The 26,350-nt window shown below is 45.4% G+C and overlaps 1 protein-coding gene across 2 annotated transcripts in view; it reads right to left on the bottom strand.

Annotated features, from left to right (window-relative positions):
• Positions 1-25,611, bottom strand: part of LOC137528136 (uncharacterized) — a 38,148-nt gene extending 12,537 nt beyond the window's left edge. The window contains exons 1-3 of one of the 2 annotated variants that reach the window (XR_011023282.1): positions 25,325-25,388; positions 13,432-13,968; positions 5,079-5,165 (exon numbers count right to left, since the gene is read on the bottom strand). Coding sequence is in view for 1 of the 2 variants with exons in the window: in XM_068249413.1 (XP_068105514.1) it covers positions 5,104-5,165; positions 13,432-13,968; positions 25,492-25,540 (648 nt within the window). In the remaining variant the exon portion in view is untranslated. Of the gene's footprint in view, positions 1-5,078; positions 5,166-13,431; positions 13,969-25,324; positions 25,389-25,491 lie in introns of those variants that run through there. The other variant, XM_068249413.1, reaches the window with a different exon arrangement.
• Between the last annotated feature and the right edge of the window lie 739 nt (positions 25,612-26,350).

Here is a 26,350-nt window from a genome sequence, read left to right as displayed (position 1 = left end):
TTTGCCTGGAGTAGAGAATGAAGTGGCTGACGCTCTTTCTCGATTCCAATGGCAGAGATTTTGGACCCTCGTCCCGGGAGCAGAACGGCAGGGGGCTTCCTGCCCTCCGGCCTTATGGAAGATACCCGTGGGACAATAGGAGTTTGGATTTCTCAATCATTGTCAGCATCAACCTGGGCAGCGTATTCAGCGGTGTGGACGCAATGGGAGGAGTCGTGGCGACAAGTTGGAGGTTGCCAAGCAGATGAGGAAAGGTTGTTTTTGTTGCTGAAATTCATGGCGGAAAAAGGGGTTGCGGGGATCACCCCGGGGGTAATAGCAAAAAATTTGGCTGCATTATCGTTTTATTTCAAAGTTCAGGGTTTAACTGATGTTACTAAAGATTTCAGAGTTCGCATGGCATTGAGAGGTTTGAGGAGACAAGTAGTAGCCCCCAAGGATACTAGGCGCCCAGTTACATTTGGCCTGTTGATTTCAATTTTAGGGAAGTTGGGAGAGATATGTAGTTCCCCATACGAGGTTTTGTTATTTAGTGCTGCTTTTGTACTGGCATTTTTCGGGGCTTTCAGGGTGAGTGAATTAGTGAGCCCCAATAAAAGAGGGGTGGGTGGCTTCTTGGAAGGGGATGTGGCATGGTCGGAGACAGGAGTGGAGGTGCAGTTGCGTAGATCAAAGACAGATCAGTTAGGCGGGGGCCGGAAGATCACGTTGTTCCCCGTGGAAGGATCAGTGGGTTGTCCAGTGGCGGTGGTGGGTCAGTTTTTGAGGGTGCGCCCCCGGACGGGTGGTTCATGGCTGTGTCACGCAGATGGGGTGCCATTGACAAAATACCAGTTTGTGGCGGTGTTTAGGAAAACATTGAGCAGCTTGGGCCTTGTTGCGGCCGAGTTTGCATCGCACTCATTTAGGATAGGAGCGGCCACGGAGGCGGCCAGATGGGGGCTTCGAGATGATCAGATTAAGAGCATAGGAAGATGGGAATCAGCTAGATTCCAGTTGTACGTCAGGCCACAGTTGGTATGATGGGTCAGCGAAGGGGAGGTAAACTAGTGTTAGGTATTATGTTAGTTGTTCAGTTTTTGTTTATTTCAGATAACCCAGCTCCTCCAATCTTGGTTTGGATTTTCGGCCACTCATATGTCGCATGGGGTGCACGCAGAGCCGCTGTGCGGCCGGACGGCCGGCAGTTGGGTATCCCGAGAGCGACTGCAACTGTCCGGTGGATCGGAATTCCAGGCATGCAATGGGCCAAGGTATTGCCAGAACTGCAGAGATTCGTGGCCCTGGACAGGGCCCCTGAGGTACTGGTTCTCCATGTCGGTGGGAATGATCTGGCCTCAAGGACCACGAGGCAGATTATACAAGAGATAAAATGTGATTTCATGAGGATGCGGTCGACTTTCCCACGAACAATTATAGTGTGGTCTGAGATTATTGGCAGAAGCCATTGGAGGTTGGCTCGGTCCGTTGACAAAATTAATCGAGCTCGCAAGAAGCTGAACAGGGAGGTGTCCCGGTTTGTGGTTAGGAATGGGGGGGTGGCAGTGAGACACGAAGATTTAGAGGAGGATTTAGATTTGTTTCTGAGGCGTGATGGAGTACACCTCAACGCCATAGGTACAGATTTGTGGTCCCTGGCTTTAGAGGGTGGTATTCAGCGGGGGCTCCGTTTGTGGGCTGCACAAGGGTGAGGTTTCTCCCTTGTTTGTGGTGGCGGGGCAGGGAGCCCGGAGGACGGTGGTTAATTATTGGAGGAATTCACGCGGGTGAATTTCTCAGGGTATCCGTCATCTGAAAGAGGTTAGTAAGGGTATGCAGCTGTCCCTGAGCCGGAGTTTGCGGCTGGGGGCCGGTTATATATATAGTTGCATTACCTACGTTTGTTAGCTTCCGGGGTTCCTTGTCCTGCAAGGTTTATACTTCTTAGGTTATTAAGAATTGTTTTATATTAAAATATTGTTCAATAAATTGGGCTGCATTGGCCTATTTTCTCCACGTCAATGGTAGTCCTTTGTATTTTTGTGAGGAAGTTTGGTGAGTGGGTAAAGGTTTGGGGACAGGTAATGGGATATTCCCAGATCAAGAAGGGCCTGGATAGGCGAGAGCAGGAGCTGAGGAAGGCCTCCCATGATAGGGATAGACCTTCTGTCAGGAAAGGAAGGGGTTAATTTCTGGGTGGGCTTGGCCAGGCGACCTGAGTCAGAGGGAAGGCGGGTCGGACAGCAGTGGCTGAGGACAGGAAGGGTGTCAGCGGAAGGGGAGGAGCCAGAACGAGAGGAGATCACAGGAGAAAGTTCCCTCCCACCCTCCCTTAGTTAGAAAGTTTTAGTTGGTTGTCATTGCAGCTGGCGGGGCAGGGAGCCCGGAGGACGGTGGTTAATTATTGGAGGAATTCACGCGGGTGAATTTCTCAGGGTATCCGTCATCTGAAAGAGGTTAGTAAGGGTATGCAGCTGTCCCTGAGCCGGAGTTTGCGGCTGGGGGCCGGTTATATATATAGTTGCATTACCTACGTTTGTTAGCTTCCGGGGTTCCTTGTCCTGCAAGGTTTATACTTCTTAGGTTATTAAGAATTGTTTTATATTAAAATATTGTTCAATAAATTGGGCTGCATTGGCCTATTTTCTCCACGTCAATGGTAGTCCTTTGTATTTTTGTGAGGAAGTTTGGTGAGTGGGTAAAGGTTTGGGGACAGGTAATGGGATATTCCCAGATCATGGCTACTGACACTCCCAATTGTTCAATATCTCCCTTCAGTAATCCTGGCATGCAACTTCCAGGGCAAGGTGTAGTTACAGAATAGGAAGTCTTTGGGTCACACTGCAGCAGCAATGATGCACTAGAGTTGCAGGGACAGATGAGTGAGTGGGGAGCTAACAAGGCCCAGGAATGATCTCTCCTTTAGGTGTGAGTGTGACACTTATCTGGAGTGCTGCAGCCACATGCAGCTTAGACTGGAGTCCTGTCTGAGGGTGCTGCTGGGGTGTCTGGCTCACTGTTCTCCTGAATCCAGCTTGTCCTGTCCTCTCCTGAAGTATCTCTCTCCTACCCTTGTAGACTCTCCTTTCAGTTTCTAGTGTTGTCCGGATCATGAACGATTCAGATCTTTGATCCGAATCTATTTTGTGAGTCGAATCATCCGAATCATCAAAATGAGTGATTCGGATCGCAAAAGGGGCGGGGGCCAGGAGCGACACGCCCCCTCTCAGCGGGCAGCGGGGTCCTGGAAGCAGAGCTGAGATGGATCGCTCTGTTGGATGGGAGCCAGCCTTGCAGGGAGACAGGTAGATGGGAGAGAGGGGACATGGGTGCCACTGCCAGGTATGTGTAGAGCACACATACTGGCTATAATGTGCTGCTGATTATAGGCTGTCTGTTCCGTAGTTGTGCACAGTGAACACATTGGAAGCTTTTGGCTCAGCACAGCACAGTAACTTTGCAGGCACTGTGATTGCAGCGCAATATGATCCTCCTAAACAGCTGCACTTTACTTTGGGGAATGCTTTCTTTCACTGTGCGACGTTTGCATGCAAAGTATACAGATGAACATATAGGTGAAATGTATGTAAAGCATATGATTGCAGCATGTGGGTATTGTGTGCAAACAAACATTTCTGCTCTCTGCTCGTCCCTCCTCCCTTCTCTGTCCACTCCCTGCCCTCTGTCCATCTTCTCCCCTTCTCCTGTCCTGCTAGTCATTTCACCCCCGAATGCTTCCGTAGTCAAATGATCCGAGATTCGGATCAAAGATCCGGATCTTTTCAATGATCCGATTCGAATCATCCGGATCATTGAAAATATCCGAACTTCCCATCTCTATCAGTTTCCTCTCGACCCACCTTATCAGCCTTCTCTCTTCTGCTCTCCCAAAAGGACAACTCCCCTTTCTGCTTTTCTAACTTTATTGTCCTAAAACAAAATAGACACAGACATGCTCTGAGAGCACAGCCAGTGGCTCCCAGGTATGTCCCCTCCCCCCAGAAGGAAGTTAACCCTCAGCCATCCAGACCACTGTGAATTTTAACCCTGCTTGCTTGCTTCCATCAAAAACACATATACATATATAGGCAGCCAAGCACAACACAGTTTGCACTTCACATATGTGGGTAACAATCCTACAAGTTCCAAAAGCTATTCTAATGTGTTCTGGCTCACTGCAGCACTTTCTACTATAACAGTCTCTGTAATAAATCAATGTATCCTTCCCCTGTCAGACTTGTCGGCCTGTGTCTGGAAGGGTGCCAAGTTCTTCAGTGTTGTGGTTCTGTGATGAATCTTCCCCCTCCAGGCCCCTCTCTGCACACTGCCTGTGTGTTATTTAGATTATGGCAGATTCTCTCTTCTCTCTTATCTTTTACAAGCTGGATAAATCGTCCTCTGAGCTGGCTGGGCTTTCACATACTGAGAATTACAGACAAGGGCAAAGCTGTTTGCAAGAAGAAAAGAGCAGCCTGAAACTTCAGTGCATGAGAGCAGAAGGGGGAAAGAAACACACAATGATCTCTTGAGATACAAAAGGAAGGGTGTATACAGCCTGCTTGTGTATGGATGTATTTTCTATGTGTGGACATGCTGTACATCAACCTACTTCCTGTTTTGGTGGCCATTTTGTTTGTTTATAAAAAAACTTTTTAAAACTGTTTTTAACTACTTTTAATGCGGCGGGGAGCGGCGAAATTGTGACAGAGGGTAATAGGAGATGTCCCCTAACGCACTGGTATGTTTACTTTTGTGCGATTTTAACAATACAGATTCTCTTTAAGGTTAAGGCAGGAAATAGTTGGAACGAATTGACACAGAGTAGCAGCAGGCAAGCAGCGGTGGAAGTTAAACAGAAGGCTTCTTAGAAGCCACCATAAGTAAGACATTGATGAATGCTTTGACTAATTTCATGTAATGAAGAATGCTGCAGGAAAAGTCTCACCATGCTCCAGCAGAAGAAGTGAGACTCTGTCTGTTGCTGTATAGAACACGCCTGGCTTTTCTGGTATATGTAAATGTCCAGTGATCCACCCGAGGACGGACCTTGAAATAGCTAGAAGGCCACCCATGATCTGAACCCTTCTCTTGGTACTTACATTTGTAATAACCACCACCAGATGATCACTTGAGGAGAAGTGTTGGAAAAAGAGCCAATAACATTATCCCCAGGAGCCCTCCAGGACCTACAGAGAAAAAAATCAGAGAGTCAATCCCTCCTCTGGTTATCTGACCAAAGATCTACAACCTTGAGTAAGTATTTATATGTGTATACAAAGATAAAATATAGTACCATCACCTGGGCAACTTTTGGTATTCTGGAGCAGATGTTTCATCATTATTAGTGAGCAACTTTACCAGAAAGAAATACTCTCATGGTGTCTTTGTCACTTCATTAGAATGGGGGTCGTGGAGGCACACCATGGGGCAGCAGAGGCTGGTGTTAGTGTGCACAACCAGCCTCTGCGCCCCACTAACATAATTCAATCCCACCTCGGGTTCTCTTTAAGGTTCCTGACATTTTAGACACTTTAGCTATGTCGTTTTGATACAGCTGTAAATTTTCAATTACTTATACCATCTTAGTGATATAGCTAAGCATGTGGTGGCACGTTATCCCCAGCCTGCGCATTTGCGGCGATCAAATGGAAGCCAATTCAGGGGCCATAGAGCCGTACCGATGTATAGCTAGGCAGGGGCAGAGCATTACATCTGTAGAGCATTGGGGCCCGAAACTTTCGCCTTAGCATTCGCAAGCCATGATTCACAGACACATCTGGTCACTGGTGTTCAAAAGAACATATGGTCATGAACAGTCAGGGTCAACTAAATGAATAAGGAGGAACATGACTGGTCACCAACTTCTGAAAATACGTGGGGTTACAAAATCCTGCCTGATGTTCTTTTCACTATTCAGGGAGCTACAAAAAACGTTAAAGTGTACATGCGAGAGATTAAAAAAGCAAGTTAGGGGGGGCGTGTCTGCTGCGCGTCCATGCTAGACGTGCAGGACTAGAGCTCTGCTTCCACAGCCTCCAAAGCGACACTCTCAGCCGCCAGAAAGCATCCCAAACAGACCCCACAGATGGAGGAATCCCCGATGGTCCTAGAGACCAACAACAAACGGAAGATGGGGAGGACAAAGGTCCAGAAATTGCCGGAGTTGTTCGCGGGCATCCAGGTGCGCTCAGCGAGCAAAGATGGCGCCGGAACCCTGCCCCAGACAGCGCCCGGAGCGATATCTCTGAGCTCCGTAGGAGTAGCAGCTGCACCTGGGCAGACACTGGACAACAGCGGGGACACATCCCCGGACACAGCCTCTCCCTCCTCCCGCAGCCCAGTCAAGTCCAGACAGAGGACGGAGGTTCTGGAAGATCAGGTAGGCCTGCACCCACTCCCACAGTCACCGGCTGCAGCAGCCCTGATAGAATCATTCCCTGCCTCAGAGCAGGTCCTGACACAAGCGTATATGAAAGAGATGCTGCTCTCTTTCAAAACATCTTTAACTCTAGATTACACTGCTATCACCAACCACCTTCAAGTATCCATCTCTGCTCTAGGAGATAGAATAGCCCAAAACGAAGAGCACATTGCAGCTCTCACCAAAGAGCACAACAAGACAGTGGATTGCATAGAGGAAAACCAGTCAGATATCACATGGCTCAAGTCTAAGGCGGCAGACCTAGAAGACAGGAACCGCCGCTGTAATTTAAAGTTTAGAGGAATCACAGAAGCTATCTCCCCTGCTGAACTTAGGGAATATGTCACCAACTTAACTAAATCCGCCCTGCCTCAATTGGCTGACATTGAAGCAGCAATAGAGAGAGTGCACAGGCTCCCAAAACCTGCCAGTCTGCCAGCGTCCACTCCCAGAGATGTTATCTGCTGCTTTCAATTCTACACTACTAAAGACAGCCTGCTCCAGCTCATCCGAACAAAAGGTTCTCTCCCTGATCCTTTTAGCCACATAACCCTCTACGGAGACCTATCTCAAGCTACCTTAGCTAAGCGCAAAGAATTCCAGCCCATCACCAAGATTCTAAGAGATAACAATATAAAGTACCGTTGGGGTTTCCCGACCAAACTCCTAATACCGAATGAAGGGAAGATTCTAGCCATCAATACCACCGCAGAAGGATTTAAGCTGTTAAAAGCTTGGAATCTCCCCATCTATGACACCGCAAATAAACCTGCCCATCCTAAGTAGGTGTCCAAGATACCTCAAACCTGGCAACGCGTACCCTGAAGAGGCCACGGAAGTCTAGACCCCATGCCTTATACACTATCCATCCAGCCGGACACAGTCTCGGAATCCCCAGATCTCCGGCTAATGCTCCCCAATGGAGAACTTTCTTACAGTCCTTGTGTACTAGAAACAAGCTCCACTCAGCTAATCGCTAATTAACCTCTTGATACCAACCATGCGCTCTGGTTTGTACTACATCCCTCACCCATCTCCCCTATCTCTCCCAACCCCAGGCCAGACATCTGCACTAAAGAAATTCTTCCTAAATATCTCATGCATCACCATCCTACTTAGAGATGGCTATTAAGATAACATCCATAAACGCCAAAGGGCTCAACAACCCAATCAAGAGACATTCTCTATGGAAGGAAGCTTCTACCCTTAAGACGGACCTGCTTTTTGTCCAGGAAACCCACCTGCTGGACTCCACCGCCCCACTCTGTAAACACCCCTCCTACTCCAACATCATCTTCAACAACTTTACTAAAAAGAAAAGGGGCCTCTTAGTAGCATTCCATAACAATTTAGCAGTATCCATCCAATCTGTGGAAAAAGACTCACAAGGCAGATTCATCCTCATAACTGGCACCATTAACAATGCAGAAGTTACACTCCTCAATGTATACGCCCCTAACACAGGGCAATGTAAATTCATTAAAAAGCTGATTGTCAAAGCCAAAGCACTGCAAAAAGGGAAGTTAATAATTGGCGGGGACTTCAATGCTATCTCAGATCATTCCCTAGACACCTCTAACTGCCGTGCCAAACCGTACAACACCCTATCCAGTCTTCTTCACAAGGAGGATCTATATGACGCATGGAGAGCCACTCATGGATCGGAAAGAGACTATACTTTCTTCTCACACATCCACCACAGCTATACAAGAATAGACTTTTTTCTTACGGACAGATACACGCTACAACTAGTTCAAAAATCGGACATCCACTCCATCTCATGGTCAGACCACGCCCCTGTCTCCCTAACGTTAACCCTGTCGCCGGAAACAAAAAAACCTAGCTTATGGAGACTGAATACATCCCTACTTCTCCCCTCTAATAATGCAAAACTAATCGCGGAACACATTGAGGAATTTTATAACATTAATAACACGGGGGAAATTAGAGGGACCACAGTATGGCAGGCTCATAAAGCCTTCATCAGAGGCATCTTGATAAAAATGGGATCAAAGGCAAAGAGAGATAAAACAAAAAAAATATCAGACCTTCTATTAAAAATTAAAACAAAGGAAGCAGAAAATAAAATCACTCCCAATTCTACTCTTATCAAAGAATTATTCACGTTACGCCATCTGCTTAAATTAGCACTAGCCGAGGAATATGAATTTCATACCTCCAAGATGAAATTCAACTATTATCATCATCATAATAAAGCCAGTCCCCTTTTGGCAAAATTAATCAAAAATAGACAAGCCAAAGCGAAAATACATAAATTAGTCCATCCCTTTACAAAAAGACAACTCACCAACCCCCAAGATATAGCAAATGCCTTCAGAGACTTCTACAGCTCCCTCTACAATCTAAGAGACGACCCCGCCACCACCCAACCAAATCTCACCACCATTGGAAACTTCCTTGGCCAGATTAACCTCCCCACCATCACTGATCAACAAAAAATTACCCTAAACTCCCCAATCACTATCTCGGAAGTTCTAAATACAATACACAAATCAAAAGCACAAAAAGCCCCGGGCCCTGACGGGTTCTCCAATGAATATTACAAGACCTTCTCTACAATTTTAGCACCAAAGCTTACAGCCTTATTTAATGACTTCATTATACAGGGCCAAATACCTCCAGAATTCACCAAAGCAACCATCACGGTGATCCCAAAACCAGGGAAAGATGCCTCATCTCCCTCTAATTACCGCCCGATCTCCCTTTTGAACTGTGACCTTAAATTGTATTCTAAAATCCTAGCAAACCGTATATTTGATATACTACCAGATCTACTCCATATAGACCAAGTAGGGTTCACAAAAGGAAGACAAGCTGCAGATGGTACTCGTAAAGTTATTAACATTCTACACACTCTAGAACCCGGGCGAAGGCCTGCTATCCTGCTAGCCTTAGATGCGGAGAAGGCCTTCGACCGGGTTCATTGGGGTTTTCTAGAACAAACGCTACTCAAATTCGGGTTTGAGGGGTCTTTCTTGAGAGCAATTTTAGCCCTATACCAGTCTCCTTCAGCACAGGTCAATGTGTCGGGGTTCATCTCAAAACAATTCCCTATTACAAATGGTACGAGACAGGGATGCCCCCTATCTCCTCTAATTTTTGTTTTAATGATGGAGTCCCTAGCTGAACATATAAGAGTTAACCCCAACATCCGAGGCATCCCTTTCTCCAGAATGGAACAGAAAATTAATCTGTTCGCAGATGACGTACTACTTTCAATCTCAGACCCATTAACCGCCATCCCGCACATTTGCAATACACTTAAAGAGTTTTCGGAAGCCTCACTCTACAAAGTTAATGACAATAAGTCACTACTAATGGGAATAAACATCTCCTCCCCACTAAAAGATGAAATTTCAAAAATATCCCCTTTCCCATGGGCCAAACATACAATTACATACTTGGGGGTTAATATTCCTCCAAAAACGAGTGAACTCTACTCCAATAATTTCCTCCCTCTCTTAGAGACCATCAAAGCTGAACTAGACCATTTAGCACAATATGAGTTTTCCCTCTCAGACAAAATCGCTGCATACAAAATGTCAACATTCCCTAAGATCCTCTACTTTTTCAGGACGCTCCCCATCCCCCTTCACTATAAATTCTTCCACAGGCTCCGTAAGATAGTCATTCAATATCTGTGGAAAAACAAAAAACATAGAATATCGTATCAAACCCTAACATCCCCCCCACATCAAGGAGGTTTTGGCCTGCCAGACCCCTTTTCTTACTACACAGCCTCAATCCTGGACATGTCAAAATACTGGTGGCCGGAATTCCCCGACAAAACATGGGTAACACTAGAAAGAGATCTAGCCGATATCCCCTTACTTGACTATGTCTATATCACTTGGGCATCTCAAACTCCCCCTAAAACCACACACCCAACTATCTCGGCAACGATTACAGCCTGGAACACCCTATGCAAAAAAAGTCAACCCAAGAAGGATCCAGCACCAGCCAACATTCCTATAACGATGCTAAAATCGCTAATTCCTAACTTTAACCCGCAATCCTGGTTAAAAGCCGACATCCTCTGGCTCAATAACTTGTTTGACCAGTCAACCCTAATCCCCTTCCCACACCTAAAATGGAAATATAAGCTTAAGGACCAAGAGACATTTAAATATTTACAGATCTCACACTTACACAAAAAAAATCCTATCAAAATTACACCCCTCCACAAGGAGGTTGGGGACCTAATTCACCCTCAACCCCGCCCCACCAAGGTTAAGGGCCAAATATCAGTCTGGTACAAACTGCTAAGCTCCCCCTCCGAAAACCCTCTTCAACACTTAGCTCACACCTGGGATATAGATATGCAAACCCCGTTAACAGTGGAGCACCTCCAAAGAGCCTTAGCAGACTTAAAACGCTACTCAAAATGCATAACCCACTTAGAAACTTCAAAAAAAATAATGTTCAGCTGGTATATGACCCCCGCAAAGCTATCCAAATTCTCCCCTCAACGTTCCCCACTATGCTGGAGAAACTGTAATTCCCTGGGATCACTGCTACATATTCTGTGGGAATGTCCCCTCATTAAAGGATTTTGGTCCAAAATTTTCAAAATAATAACCATACTATCGGGACAAAACACTCCCCCAAACCTACCACTTGGACTCCTTCTAGTAGGTCTAGACTCATACCAAGCCCTCGAAAGACCAACTATCACCCACATTATATGTGCCGCTCGCCAGCTAATTCTATCTAATTGGGGCCACGACCATCTACCCACGTTAACCCAGCTCCGAAATCAGGTAGATATAAATTTAAACATGGAAGCCTTGTTTCTGAAACGCTCCCTTCCAGGGAGAGCAACAGATCACCTTAAAATCCTGTGGGCCAAAATCCTACCACAACTATCACTTAACTGATACTCTTGCAGTGTTGAGCACACTTTGGTAACTACCCCTCAAAATCTAGCTCTGGCCCTCCTTAACCATCTGGACAGGATAGAACAAACATACCATGCTGTCATCCGTGTCAGTCTTTGAGAGACACGTCTTGGAACAGCTTAGCAACTACAACATTTAGGTTGACCAAACCTGGATTAGCTCATACTTCATGAGGTTCACCCTAGTGACACTAGCTCTGTATTCTCCGCCATTGTTGTATTCACGCATGTTTCTGTATTCATTTGATCAGTTAAACAGCAGGATGTAGTTTTGTCCTGCTATGTGTGTGATGTTTTTATTTCTTTATTTCTATTTTATTTTATTTTATTCTATACTCAAGCTCATAATATATGCTTTATACCATAAGCAAAAGTTTGTTAACTACTGTTTCAAAATATTCAATAAAAAATTATTGAAAAAAAAAAAAAAAAAAAAAAAGCAAGTTAGATACTTATCTCATTAAAGGGCTTTCGCCTTCCTCCTCGCCCCACCGATCCAGCGCTCTGAACCTCCACACATTTTGGATAAGTGCTTATTGATTATGTTCATGCGACCGCGCTCCTGTTCCTGTATGAGCGTGGATGCACTGTGGGAAGCAATGATGGCCCAAGCCTGTGCAGCCGCTTCTGCATGGTTTTGTCCTCTGTGCACAAGCGGCTCCCAGCTGCTGCTCAGACGTGGGCTGTCATTACACCTGCACAGTACTGCCACCCTCGTACACGGAAGGGAGTGTGGCCATGAAGGAGAAGAGGGTCTCAGTGAGCAGTGTTGGGCTACAGGAGGATCGAAGAAGCCTTTGGATCATCCAGAGGCTTTCCTCTACTGAGGTAGGTATCTAACTTTCGCTTTTTTTTTTCTCATGGGTTTACTTTAAAGTGGGATTATACTCCCAAAACTAAAATTCCAGTAATTACCTTTAGTTAAATAGAATTATTTGAAATCATGTTCACGCATTCCATGGGTTTGAAATCGTTTATTTTCCCTACAAAGAGCAGAAGTTTGCTTATCACTTGTGATCGGCAAAGGCGTATGTAATCATTGTCTGCAGAACCTCTTTGAGGAATGTGTCTTCATACTGCCTCCCTCTCTCTCTCTGCTGCCCAGACATTGCCCTGGCAACAGCTGAGTCACTACATCAGAAAAGGAGGGTGGTGGTGGTGGTGGTGGTGGTGGGGGGGGGGGGGGGGGGGGGGTTGAAGACACATGCCTCAGAGAGCTTCAGCCGGCAATGATTACATTTGCTAATGACCAGAGATAAGCAGGCCTGTACTGCTCACTGCAGTGTAAATAAATGTTTTTACACACAGGTAATGTGTGGGATTGCTTTCAAATGTTCTTTTATGTATCTTCGCTGATGTAAACAGTAACCACGTCAGCCTGCGTGTCAGCTGACTAGCTGACACGCTGAACGCTATTGGTGTGTTTTCAACTCTGCTTCATGTTGATTGGTTAGTCCTTGTATTTAAACTCAGCGAGCGCTCCCAGTCTTTTCTCGTGATAGCATTAGCTTTGGCTTGCTGGGTGTGGGCTCAATGTCTGATTGATTCCTGTTGCTGATACCTGCCTTGTACCTTGACCACGCTTAACCTCTGATTGATTCCTGTTGCTGATACCTGCCTTGTACCTTGACCATGCTTTACTTCTGCTGGATTCCTGTTGCCAACCACTGCCTGAACTTGACTATGCCTTGCCTGCTGCCTGGATTGACCTCTGCTCTGGACACGGATTGTATGAACTCTGCCTGGACTGACTCTGGCTTGTTTTGACTACGAAATCTCTGGGAACTCCACCCCTGATTCGCTACTGCTCACTGAAGCTCATGGCTTTCTGCATCTTCTCGTCTGGATAGTCTCATCCTCTAGGCCTCAGGTGACCGTCTTATTTTGCTTATATTGCTCTTTTGAGCACATATTGCATTGCCAAGTAATCAGGATCTGTCTGGTGGTTTACTATCTGTCAGACTGTATGCTACATCTACCTGCAGGGTATTGTTAGTATCATGCTAGGTAAGAGATTGTGCAGGTGTTATGGACAGTCATATGGGCATACAGCCTGACCTCTAGTCATTGACCAGACAAGCCTGGCAGACACTTTACATGGATTTCTACTTACACAATGCCTCCTGTCCGTTCCGCTTTCCATGGCCCTCACTTTTAGGAGTGGTGGTCTCAGTGGTGGAAGTCCCTAGCATAATGGAGGCAGCTGAAGCGTTGTGTTGTGTTTCGGGGTTACGGTGGGTGGTTGTGCTGCCTTCATACACATAATCTAGATTTATTATGGCTGTTCCATTTGGCACATCAAGCACTGCACCTTCATGAAAACTAACATTCTTGCCGATATTTATTGTCAGCCGCCGGCCTCTGGTGTGGTTAGTGCAGTAGTTGTAGGTTTTGCCATAGTTTGTGGATACCCAAATTGTGACGTTTAGAAGGGGATCAGGACAAGACATTGCGGTGGGATCACTGGAGATGGTGGCAGTGGTGGAGCTGGCATTGCAAACTGTTTCATTTTTCTCAGCTGTGATGGTAACCGAGAGAGGATGATCTGACGTTTTCTCTGTTGTAGCTGACACAATCACTGTGGTGTGAAGCTGGGATTGGGGTACGGAGACTTGAGTGTGTAATTCATGGATGTACTGAGTTGCTTGAGCTGTAGAGAGAATGTAAGGATATTCAGGTCATGCTTAAAGAGTAACTGTAACCAAGGATTGAACTTCATCCCAATCAGTAGCTGATACCCCTTTCCCCATGAGAGATCTTTTTCCTTTTATCAAACTGATCACCAGGGGGCTCTGTGTGGCTGATATTGTGGTGAAACCCCTCCCACAGTGTGATGTCAGGACCATGGTTCTGACAGTTTACTATCTGTGAGCCTTGTTGCACTGTGGGAAATAACAGCTGTTTCCAACTGCCAAGCAACCAGTATCTCCCTCTGTGTATATGTATCTTTTTTTTTTTTTTAAATATTGTTTCCCGCTATCTTTTTAACATATCCAGCATCTTTTTAGCCTATTGCATACTTAGGTGGTGCAGTTATAGATGACTAGTGACCTTAGCCTGCTTAACGTCCTCTCCGGTCTAATTAACGCCAGCAAGGAGGCAGCGCATAACTTTATTTTTTTTTTTAAATCATGTAGCGAGCCCAGGGCTCGCCACATGATAGCCGCTGAGCGGCGGCATCCCCCCACTCACTCAGTAAGCAGGAAATCCCGTCGAGAACGGGATTTCCTGCAGGGTTTCCCCGGTCGCCATGGCGACGGGGCAGGATGACGTCACCGACGTCATGGACGTCGGGACGTCATAGGGAATCCCGATCCGCCCCTCAGCGCTGCCTGGCACTGATTGGCCAGGCTGCGCAGGGGTCTGGGGAGGGGGGGGGCGGCTCGGCGTGGCGGGTAGCGGCGAATCGGTGGGTAGCGGCGGCGATCGAATGTTACAAGCAGATAGCAAAGTGCTAGCTGCTTGTAACAAAAAAAAATTATGCAAATCGGCCCAGCGGGGCCTGAGCAATCCTCCTGCGCAGGTTACCCTGAGCTGAGCTCGGGATAACCGGCAAGGAGCATAAAGGGAACCTGAAGCGAGGAAAATTATTTAAAATAAACACATGACATAGTTGCAAATGAATATTACATACTAACCTCACCGTCAGTTCCTCTCAGATGCTCACCATTTTCTTTTTACAGTGATCCCTTCCAGTTCTGAAAAGATTTTGTCAGAACTGAAATATACCAGTTGCTGTCAGTTATAGATCAGCAGCTGTCAGTTACAACTGAATGTGCAAGGTAATGTCCATGTCTCCCTATGGCTCAAGTGGGTGATATTACAGTTTAACAGTGTACTGACCAGGAAGCTGTTATGGGGTAATGGCCATTTTTAAAATGGAGGATGGAGAATTATTTGATCACAGTGGACATACAGGACGCAGGAGAGAAGACAGAGATTGAGGAGTAGACTACACGGGTGGTAAGTATGACCTGTATATGGTTATTTTGACTTTTTATTTTCAGTTCAGGTTCTCTTTAATAACGGGCTCTAGGTCTGTCACCACCGCTATGCACACAAACATACCCGGCCGGCCCCCTGGCTGTCCTGCTCCTGTCCCAACAACAGCTGCAGCTCTATAGTGCTGGGAAAATGTCATTTTTTCTTGAAGAGACATTACTTATATTGTCTCTTTTGCTCCACAGCTGCTATTATGGGCCGCTCGTCTAAAAAAGACCACCCCAGTTCAAACAGGTAAGGGTGGTAAGTATTTTTTGGGAGTGCTATGGTTTTTTTTTTAACCAAGCTTTTTAAAGACATATTCTTGTCTTTTACGCTTTCAGTCACCGGGGTTCCTCATCGAGGAAATCAAAGAAAGCCGAGAAGAGGCGCAAGACTCCGTCTCCTGAAAGGGATAATGAAAGGCCTCATTCAAACTGACGATCACCTTCTAGGGGGTCACATCGTTCTGACGCCTCTAGATCCAAAGTCTCTTCCGAATCTTCAGTAATTCTGGGGCATTTGACTCCGCTACAAGAAGGGCCTGTTGATGCTCCATCTGAGGAGCAATGCTGGATATGTGGAAATCCAAGACTGCCTCATAAAACGACATGCAGTGCCTGCTACTCTGATATTGCTGCTGAGAGTCAGGATATGACGACAGTTATTAAGCTGTTATGGATACGATGGCAGAACTAAACATACAGGCTAATGAGGTTGAGTCTCCTTCTACTTCCAAAGCACAAGAGAAGTCATATCTTCATGAAGATTCAGGCTCAGAACCTGAGTGTGACTCTATGTTAGACTTCAACCTGCTACCCCCATTTATATCTCAGGTGAAAGACGCCATTGAATGGGAGGAACTTACCGACAGCAATCAAAGAAGAAAAGATACTATAAGTATCTGTCTAAAGAACAAATAAACGTTCCTTTTATGGAGGACATTAGAGAGATTGTTACTGAAGAATGTAGTAAGACAGCAAAGAAACCTTCCTTTAAAAAGTGGTTACGTAAACTTTATCTAAGAAAGATGAGACATTCCTTACCGCATACCCAGTTGTAGATGCATCTGTGATGAGGCTCGCCAAGAATGTTACTTTGCCACTGGAGGACGCAATATCGTTCAGGGACGTCCTTGACAGACACTTAGATCTGGATCTCAAGCGGTTTTACTTAGCTTCAGCTGACGCAGCCAGGCCTGCTGTGGCCTTGCCTTCAGTAGCCAAAGCAATTAAAGTCTGGACTAACAATATTGAAAGTGCAGTTTTGAGAGGTCTTGATCAAGATTCAATTGTCCATTCTTTGGACGAGCTAAGGCTCGCATCAGAATTTGTAGGGGAAGCTGCAATAGATGTGGTCCACAACTCTAGCAGATCTATGGTGTACTCTACAATGGCCAAAAGAGCGCTTTGGTTGAAGCCATGGCAAGCAGACCCAACTTCAAAGTCCAACTGGACTCGCATACCATTTGATGGAAAGGCTTTATTCAGTGAAAAAATTGACTCAGCCATATCAAGAGTAATCGGGGGACAGTCTTGACTCATTTTCCAAGATAGGAAATTCATAAGCCAACGGTTCAACCACAGACAGCAGACTTCCCAGAAGTTTAAGGATTCCTAAACCTATAGGCCTGGAAAACCTTTCAACCAAAACTGGCGTGGTACACAGTCATCTTTTCTGAAAAAAGCAGAATCCAAGTCAAATCTTCAGTCTTTGGATAATGTTAAATCTTTTTGATATGAGGCCTGCTCAAATTGGGGGGGTCAGCACTTGCCTGTGTCGTTTTTTTCCACTTTGGGCAGAGTACGGTTCAGATCCTTGGATTTTAAGCATTCTTTCAGAGGGACACAAGTGGACCTTCAAGCGGGTTCCAGTAACTCCGAAGGTACGCGAAACGAGAATTCCACAGTGTCCTCAGAAAAGGAAAATCCCGTTCTATGTCACAGAGTTGATAACTCAAGAAGCTGTTGTAGAAGTACTGTTGCAGAAGAGGAACAAGGGTTACTATTCCCGGTATTCCTTGTAAGGAAAAAGATAGGAGATATGCGTCTAGTTTTGGATCTAAAGTCACTCAACCGTTTCATAGATATCCCAAGTTTCAAAATGGAGTCTCTTCAGACTGTGGTCAGGGCAATAAAACCAGGAGATTGGATGTGCTCCATCGACCTCAAAGATGCCTACCTCCACAGTCCTCTTTTTAAAAAATATTTGCATTTTGTCGTGGGGCACATCCATCTTCAGTTTTGTTGTCTCCCCTTCAGACTTTCTACCTCCCTAAAGACTTTCTTAAGAGTCTTGCTGGCAGTGATAGCCATTCTAAGGGAGAAGAAAGTCAGGGTTTTACATTACCTGGACGACATACTGGTCTTAGCAGACGAAAGACAGCTGTTACTGGAGCATCGGCACTTGACCGTGTCAGTTCTGGAGAAGTTCGTTTGGATCCTAAACCGAGAAAAAAGCCATCTAGAACCTTGCCTGCAGATGGTGTTTCTGGGTGCACAGTTTTGCACAATATCAGAGACAGTCTCCATGCCAGTGGAGAAAATAGCACCTTTCATGCGCAGAATCAACAAGGTTCTTCCAAATACCTTACTCTTGGCAAGACAGTGTATGAAAGTTCTGGGACTGCCTTCATCAATAATCCCATTAGTGAAGTGGGCCCATTGGAGCCTTTGTTTATTTCAAATAAACTGTCCGCTACAGTGGAACAATTGAGACCTGTCTCAAAAAATATTCATCCCACACAGAGTGTGGTCCAGTCTCCAGTGGTGGACAAGTGTATGCAATATCCAGAATCCTTGCTCGATTTGGCTTCCAATGTGGAGGATTATATCGGATGCCAGTGCATCAGGTTGGGGTGCAACTCTGGAACATCGAGCAGTTCAAGGGCAATAAAACTTTTGTACAGAAAACGTTGTGTCAAACATCTTAGAGCTCAGAGCTGCCCACCAGGCCTTAAAGGCGTTTCTTCCTGTGATCAAGGGCAGCCCAGTTCTCTTTCGCCTGGACAATCGCCCTGCAGTTTCCTATGTGAGGAAGCAGGGTGGGACTCACAGTCTCACACTGATGAGGGAAGTATGGCCAATCATGGAGCTAGCTCAAGCTCATCTGTCCAACCTGACGGTAGTGTACTTGCCAGGTCACCAGAATACACAGGCAGATTGTCTCTCTCGTCATCAAATGGACAACAACGAGTGGGTGTTGAGCCATCTGGCCTTCAGGCTGATAGTAGACTGCTGGGGATAGACTTGTTCGCTAACGGGGAGAACAGGAAAGTTCTGTGCTTCTATTCTCGTTACCCAGTTCTCAATGCTTTGGAAATAGATGCACTGCTTCAAACTTGAAGTTTCAGTCTGGGATATGCATTCCCTCCAGTGCCACTAGTGTTCAAGTTTCTGCAGAAGTTGGTTCACAGCAAAGTAGAAGTCCTAGCAGTTGTTCCATTCTGGCCGAGGAGGCCTTGGTTCACTCTCCTCAACTGTCTGGCAGTGGACTCACCAATGAGGTTACCAGTGACAGACAACCTGTTGTCTCAGAAGGGGTTTCTACATCTGAATCCAGCTCGACTAAAGTTAACGGTCTGGAAGTTCAGAGGCAAAGGTTGATCTCTCAAGGCTGTCCTTCAAGTGTGGTGTCTACCCTTCTTTCCGCTAGACAGTCTTCAACTTCCACAGTCTTCAACAGAAACTGGCACGCTTTTACGTCTTTTTCCAAAGAGAATGGCTTTGATCCGAAAGTTCAGTTAATTTGCAATGTATTGTCCTTTTTACAGAAGGGGATGGATTTAGGTCTTGCTTACAGTACTTTGATGATGCAAATTTCAACTTTGTCTGCTGTCCTTGGGAAACTTTCTTGAAAGCTTGAAAAACAGGCCTCCAAAAAAGCCAAGGTTTCCCCAATGGGATTTGCCTTTTGTGTTGGACTTTCTGTCTTCTGCTCCGTTTTTTCCTCCGGAATCATATTTGCAGTATAACGTGACATTAAAGTTGTCATTTTTGATTGCCATTTTCTTCTGTTTTCCACCTTAATCAAGAATGGACTCTTCCAAGATTCAGGGATGAAAGTAATCTGGATCTTCCCTATTCTCTGGATCCAGTATCTTTGTTGAAAGTGTATTTAGAACATACTCTTTTAGACAGACAGAAAGATTGTTTGTTGTACCTACAGGGCCTAATAGAGGGAAAGCTGCTACATTCAGGTTAATTTCAAAGTGGATTGTTTCTTTAATCCAAAGGGCTTAAAAAGCAAGGAGTCTGGAACCTCCTCAGAGAGTATCAGCTCACTCAACCAGAAGTATGTCAGCTTCTTGGGCCTCGTTTGGAGGAGTTTCAATCGAAACCATCTGTAAGGCAGCAAACTGGGCTTCCAGTAACACTTTCATAAACCATTATAGAATTGAGCCAGTGGCTCTTTCTTTCGTAGCTTTTGGAAAGAATGTTATTTCCTCTGCACCTCAATCTGTGCTATAGTTTTTTGTGATAACTGTGTGTAATTAAATTTATTTTCTGAGTTTTCAGCAATTCCCGACCCTTGTATTTTTCTCTAGTTATGTAGACCCAAACGTGTGCTGTCATGGAGAGACCAGGAAACTGTAAAATCAGATACTCACCTAACAGAAATTTTCCTTTCCTGGTCAATTTTTATTACAGCATAGGTTTCCACCCATTACATTGTTCCTGGGCGGCTCAGCCAAAGTTCAGGAATAATGGTAGTGGGAGAGGCCGATCTTTTATTCTAATGAGTGTCCTATCTGGCAGTTGGAGGTGGGGAACTACCCAAACTTGTGCTGTCATGGAGGTTGACCAGGAAATGAAAATTTCTGTTAGGTGAGTATTTAATCTTCCAGTTTATAACAAGGATGTGGGGGAATTAAGCTTAGTAAACAGATTGCGAAAGGAACATAGTTGATTAAGAAAGCAGCTACCTTCTTTTGTAGACTGCAGATAATCATCCGGTATATTTGTACGAGATTAAAACATGCATGTTAGGACTGGATCATTTTTGCATATGGTACTTACGTCATGGTCTAAGTGAGCTGTTGGAGGCAGGAGGGGGCTGCACATGCAAGAGGGTCTTAAAAGAGCAAAAGAAAGGCTGAGAGGGGGGCAGCAAGCAAGCTATCAGTATAAGTGGGCTGCACCTGAAATAAAGGGGGCTGCTGCTGCCAATGTAAAGTTACACATGGGATGCGGACCGTCACTGCAAATAGGATTTTAATATACGGTACTTACATAGGTGGCATGCTGTACATGGCAAAGGGGGCGGCTGCACATTTAAAAGGAACTACACATGCAATGGGGACTGTGACTAGACATGTGGGGGCTGTTGGATATTGGAGAGGGCAGCTGTTTAACTCCTCTGCGACCGCCTAATGGCTCCCCCAGAACCACCTAACATCGATTGGTGTCAGGTCCTGAAGGCGGGGATCAGCAGGGAATGCGCACATGCATGCACGCGAGTTCCCTGCTGTCACGCACAGCGGGGTCTGTGAATAGCCTGCCAGCTGCAATTGGAGCTGGCAGGCTGTTAGAAAAATAAAACAAGTATTTTCATTTGTACAGCGCTGTGATCTAGCGCAGCGCTGTACAGGGACAGCATCGTGACTTAGCTGTCCCCTGGAGTGGCTCACAATCTTATCCCTCATTAGACATCAGCCTATAAGAGGCGATTGAAGTTAAAGGATCTCGGGGGGAGATGCTTTCACTTCAATCGCCTCTTATAGGCTGATGTCTTATGAGGGATAAGATTGTGAGCCACTCCAGGGGAAAAAGGCCACCGTTTTATGCTATGTTTAAAAACTTAAAAAAAGGTATATTTATTGTTTTGACCAAGCTCAATGACACGATATTTCTCAGTGGAAAATACATGAATTATTGACCTTTTTATCTACCACCTATTCTCAGGATCCCCTTCTCTCAGGAGGATCTCAGTTCTATGCCAGGAAAGCTGTAATACCTTATCAGTGAAGGAGGCTATATATAGTCTGACTGGTTCCTGACTGGAGAAAAACTGTCAGTTGCATAGCTGAATATTAATTCTTTCAGGCACAGGAAAAAAAAGTACAGTACGGAATTATGTGAAATTATACATAATAATGCAAAATTGTGAATGGATTAAGGGACATTAATTGAATTTCCAAATCATAATTGAGTGAAATTTTATGCAAAATTTCACGTTATCATAAGTAGCAGATTACGATCATTATTATTTAACACTGAAAGGGCTCGTTCACATCTAGGGCGTTTTCGGCCTTTTATCAAGCGCAGACTATTTTCAAAGTCGCCCACAAAATGCTTGTGCAATGAATCTCTATAAGAAAGGTTCATTTCGGAGCGCAAAGCCTGTACCATTTTGGGGGCTTTTTTGGTCTAATGGAAGATATAGGAAGAGCGCTAAGCGCTCGCAAAATCGCTTTGTGCGGCGATTGCGTTCACGATTTTAAGAATAAATACCTTGTATTTATTATTTTCCGGGTCAAAGAGTTCACTTCCTGACTTGCGTCAGGGAGTGAATTAAAAAATCACTCTGCAAAAGTGCTTTAGAAAAGTGCTTTTAAAAAACAGCGCAGCCTAGCCCCGGGAGGCGCTAAAAAAACGGAAAAAACGCGCACAAAATCGCAAAACGCTTGCATTTGTGAATTCATTTTTAGATGTGAACAAGGCCAAAGAGAATGAGGAGGCTGCATATGGAAGAGGGGATAAGATGACACTGAGATGGTGGCCTAGGGAGGTAAATCTATAATTCCTTCCCTTTCAAAAGCTCACAGCATTGGTTCTATCACTTGCAACAACACCTAGGGCTTGATTCACAAAAGGGTGCTAAGTGTCAGCACGCCAGTGAAAAGCCCTGTAGCGCGCACAAAGTGTCTTTGCGTGCACTAATAGTCGCACAAAAAGTTTGCAGCTCTAATGCGACGTTTCGGGCGCACAGGTGCTACGGTTTGGCCGCACCGGTTGCGACGCTTTGCACGCACCAACTTCGCAAAACTTTGCGGGCGCTAACTTTTTGCGCGAATATTAGTGCAACGTTTCGCGCTGTGTGACACTTTGCATGCACCGCGCAGCGCTAAACTTTGCGCGCTAACAATAATAGCTTTGGACTTGCAAACTATTTAGCACCCTAGTTAGAAAGTCCAAACCCTTAAGACGTGCTAACTGAGTTAGCACCAGTTAGTGAATCGAGGCCCTAGACTGAATTTATATAAGAGAGGAGGAGCTTGGGTATTCAGCAGCCAGGGACAAAGACAGGATTTGGGGTCCTACCCTTAACACGGCTGCAAAGGTTGTTGCTCTAAGGAAAAAGGAAGAGGACTTCTTGTGTGTCCTTGTGGGGCGCCTCTATTTGCTGCATAATCAAAGACAGTATTTGTGCCCCCATCTGGACAAAATGTGCATCGTGGTCATGGGTGGAGTCAAATGTAAAAATTATTTTTAATTAGCCAGATGAGCACATTTCCCCACCATAGATAGCTGTATGTGCCCCCTTCCCTCCTTCAGATAGCTAGATGTGCCCCACTGCCCCCTATAGATTGCCAGATGTGCCACTTTAGATAGCCAGATGTGCCCCCTACACATAACCAAATGATCCCTTAGACAGGGTTGTCATACAATCCAACCACTCCATCCACCCAGGCAGATTTTTGGCCCATTTCTCCATCGAGGGATCCCTTTCACTGCCACTGCCGCTGCCTCGGGAGCTCCTCGCACATCAGTTGGACTGATTGTCGGACCCAGGGGTATCTTTTTGATCTGCAGCCCCAAAAGGTCCCTGCCTCTGTCCCTCTCTTCTTGGTTCTTCTCTTTATCTCTCTCTTAGCTATCCCTTCTCTCTCTCTTTCTCTATCCACTCTTTTCCAGGACACACTGCGGGGCATCTGGAACTGCTGTGGAGCGAGCGAGCGCCGTCGGTAGTTGGCAGGCTGCTCCCCTCACATAGCACTCCAGATTCCCCAGGCGTCCTCCACTACAGTTATGGGCGATATGTATATTAGGTATATGCTTACTTGTATTACTGTCTGATTGTATGTGTTGAATTGCATGTATGTGTTTGTACCATCTCCTACCCTGTATGAGCCAAAAATAATTCCGGGTACAACCCCCATTGTACTTGGCGAAATAAAAATGATTCTGATTCTCATCTGTCAAACTGTTTCCCCAGTCCCGCTGGTAGGTATGTCTGAAATCTATTGGGGATTGATTCATGATAGAATATAAGAAGGGTAGGACCCCTTTCCTGGTAGGATCTGCTAGACATAGACTAATAATTCTTTTACTAGTGAAACGGGCTAGGTCTTTTAACACTCGTTTCAGCACGCATGCGCACACTCGCCATGCACGCGCCCGCACCCGCCAACCATGCGGGCGCATACACACACACGCCCACGCCTTCTGGCCTCCCCCTCCCCCAGCTCTCTTCAGTGTCCCTGCGTCCCTCCCTGCACATGCGCAGTGCAAAAAAGCACTGACACAAAAGATGTGTAGGAAAAGAAGTAATATAACAATAAACATAGCAATAACAACCAGGGGCGTAGCTAGAAACCATGGGGACCCATAGCAAAATGTTGGTTAGATTTATATTTATGTTTGGTTACACACTCTCACACCAGCTTCGGTAGCCAGAGGTGCTCAGCAGACCTAGGCAATCCCCCAGTATCAATAGCTAGAGGTACCCTCAGTATTAGGTAGCTACCCATCATAGGTGGCCAGAAGTGCTCCCCAATATAGGTAGTCAGAAGTGCTTCCCACTATAGGTAGTCAGAAGTGCTCCCCAATATAGGTAGTCAGAAGTGCTCCCCATTATAGGTAGTCAGAAGTGCTCCCCAATACAGGAAGTCAGAAGTGCTTCCCAATATAGGTAGTCAGAAGTGCTCCCCAATATAGGTAGTCAGAAGTGCTCCCCATTATAGGTAGTCAGAAGTGCTCCCCAATACAGGTAGTCAGAAGTGCTTCCCAATATAGGTAGTCAGAAGTGCTCCCCAATACAGGTAGTCAGAAGTGCTCCCCAATATAGGTAGTCAGAAGTGCTCCCCAATACAGGTAGTCAGAAGTGCTTCCCAATATAGGTAGACAGAAGTGCTCCCCAATACAGGTAGTCAGAAGTGCTTCCCAATATAGGTAGTCAGAAGTGCTCCCCATTATAGGTAGTCAGAAGTGCTCCCCAATACAGGAAGTCAGAAGTGCTTCCCAATATAGGTAGACAGAAGTGCTCCCCAATACAGGTAGTCAGAAGTGCTTCCCAATATAGGTAGTCAGAAGTGCTTCCCAATATAGGTAGACAGAAGTGCTCCCCAATACAGGTAGTCAGAAGTGCTCCCCAATATAGGTAGTCAGAAGTCTTTCCCACTATAGGTAGACAGAAGTGCTCCCCAATACAGGTAGTCAGAAGTGCTTCCCACTATAGGTAGTCAGAAGTGCTCCCCATTATAGGTAGTCAGAAGTGCTCCCCATTATAGGTAGTCAGAAGTGCTCCCCATTATAGGTAGTCAGAAGTGCTCCCCATTATAGGTAGATATAAGTGCTAATTCAGATATCAAACCGTGCTTACATTAGGATTTCTGCTATAATTAGCTGGTGAAAAGCAATTTGAATTAAGTCAATATAAATAAATGAATAATCAATTCAGTACATTTATTTGTGCACAAATATAATAAAAACAAATAGCTTCTTTTTATATGGTTAGCATATGATTATCAATAATAAAATTGCAAAATTATGCAAATGCATATAATTGAATTGATAAGATTTGAATTGATTATCTATGGTATCCTACAGTCAACCAATAATCATTTGTTTCACTCGTGCACACTGCAGTGAGAAAAAAAAAGTGGTGTCTGCAGAAAAAAAGATACAAATGATAAAATGCAGATAAAAATGATTTTTATGCAGACACCACTTTCTTTTTTTTTACTACAGTGTGCACGAGTGAAACGAATGATTGTAGGTAGCCACCAAGCATAAGTAGGCAGAGGGGCCCCCAGTATTAGGTATCCCCCAGTACAGAAAACGTCTCTCCTTTGCTCCACTCACATAACTGCTCTTCAGGGGTCTACTGGGGACCTCATTATCACCACTGGCCATTGCCACTGGGCTCTACTTGGCCACTGGGTTCATAGCAGCCGTTATGGCTGCTATGGCGATCCCTATGCCTCTGATAACAACTGCATTTTTTAAATTCTGTTCCAGCTTTGTCTTACCAGTTGCACATAAGCTCAGAAGAGTGAAGATCTGCAGTGCCTTATCCATGTTTGACTTCACATGTGCGTTATTTCTCCTTCAGAAAGTCTCTTGTACAGGACAGATCTGCTCCAAGTGTGGTGACACCACTAGTTCTGAACATTCACTCCAAAACATCTTCTGTTATGCAACATACTGGTCAGGATTTCCTCTTTTTTGCATTTGCTTCATCTGTGTCGTTATATGTTTTGTCTACATTTGGTAATTGTGAAAGCTGAAGCCTCATCAGACCATCGTACACTCAACATCACAGGTGATACCAGCTAACACCAAACCTTTATCCCTTGTGTGTGTGTGAGGGGGATACCTTCTGCCGGTGCCGCCATTGGCGCCCATGCAATTATCAGCAATAGTGTGAAATTTACGCACGCTACAATACTCCAGTTGTCATAGAGGGCAGCTGTGTCCACTATTTATCGGGTGGAAGTTTCTCACTATCACTGATAAGTGTATGGGCACCTATGGCTGTGCCGATAAGTAGTATTATTTTGTGGTGGGTTTTTGGCGGGGGTTGAGGCAGAGGCAGTTAATGTTAAGGGCTCGTTCACACTTGAGCGGGAATTGCGCAATTCCCGCTCACTGCAAACAGCTAGCGGTTTTGTAAACCGCATAGCTAATGTTTCCCTATGGCAGTGATCTCACTGCCGCAATTGCGGGCATTTTGCGATTAGCGTTAATTGCAAACGCGTTACATGCAGCCTTTTGGCGGTGATTCTGGAGCGATTGTGATTTGCGTGTATAGTACCACTAATCGCGATCGCTCCTAAAACGCTACTCTGTCCAGTGATTTTTCCACGTTAATCACGGCAAAATCACTCC

The sequence above is a fragment of the Hyperolius riggenbachi genome, chromosome 8, assembly GCF_040937935.1.
Source record: "Hyperolius riggenbachi isolate aHypRig1 chromosome 8, aHypRig1.pri, whole genome shotgun sequence".
NCBI classification, from domain to species: Eukaryota; Metazoa; Chordata; class Amphibia; order Anura; family Hyperoliidae; genus Hyperolius; species Hyperolius riggenbachi.
This window is presented reverse-complemented; position numbering and strand designations above follow the sequence as displayed.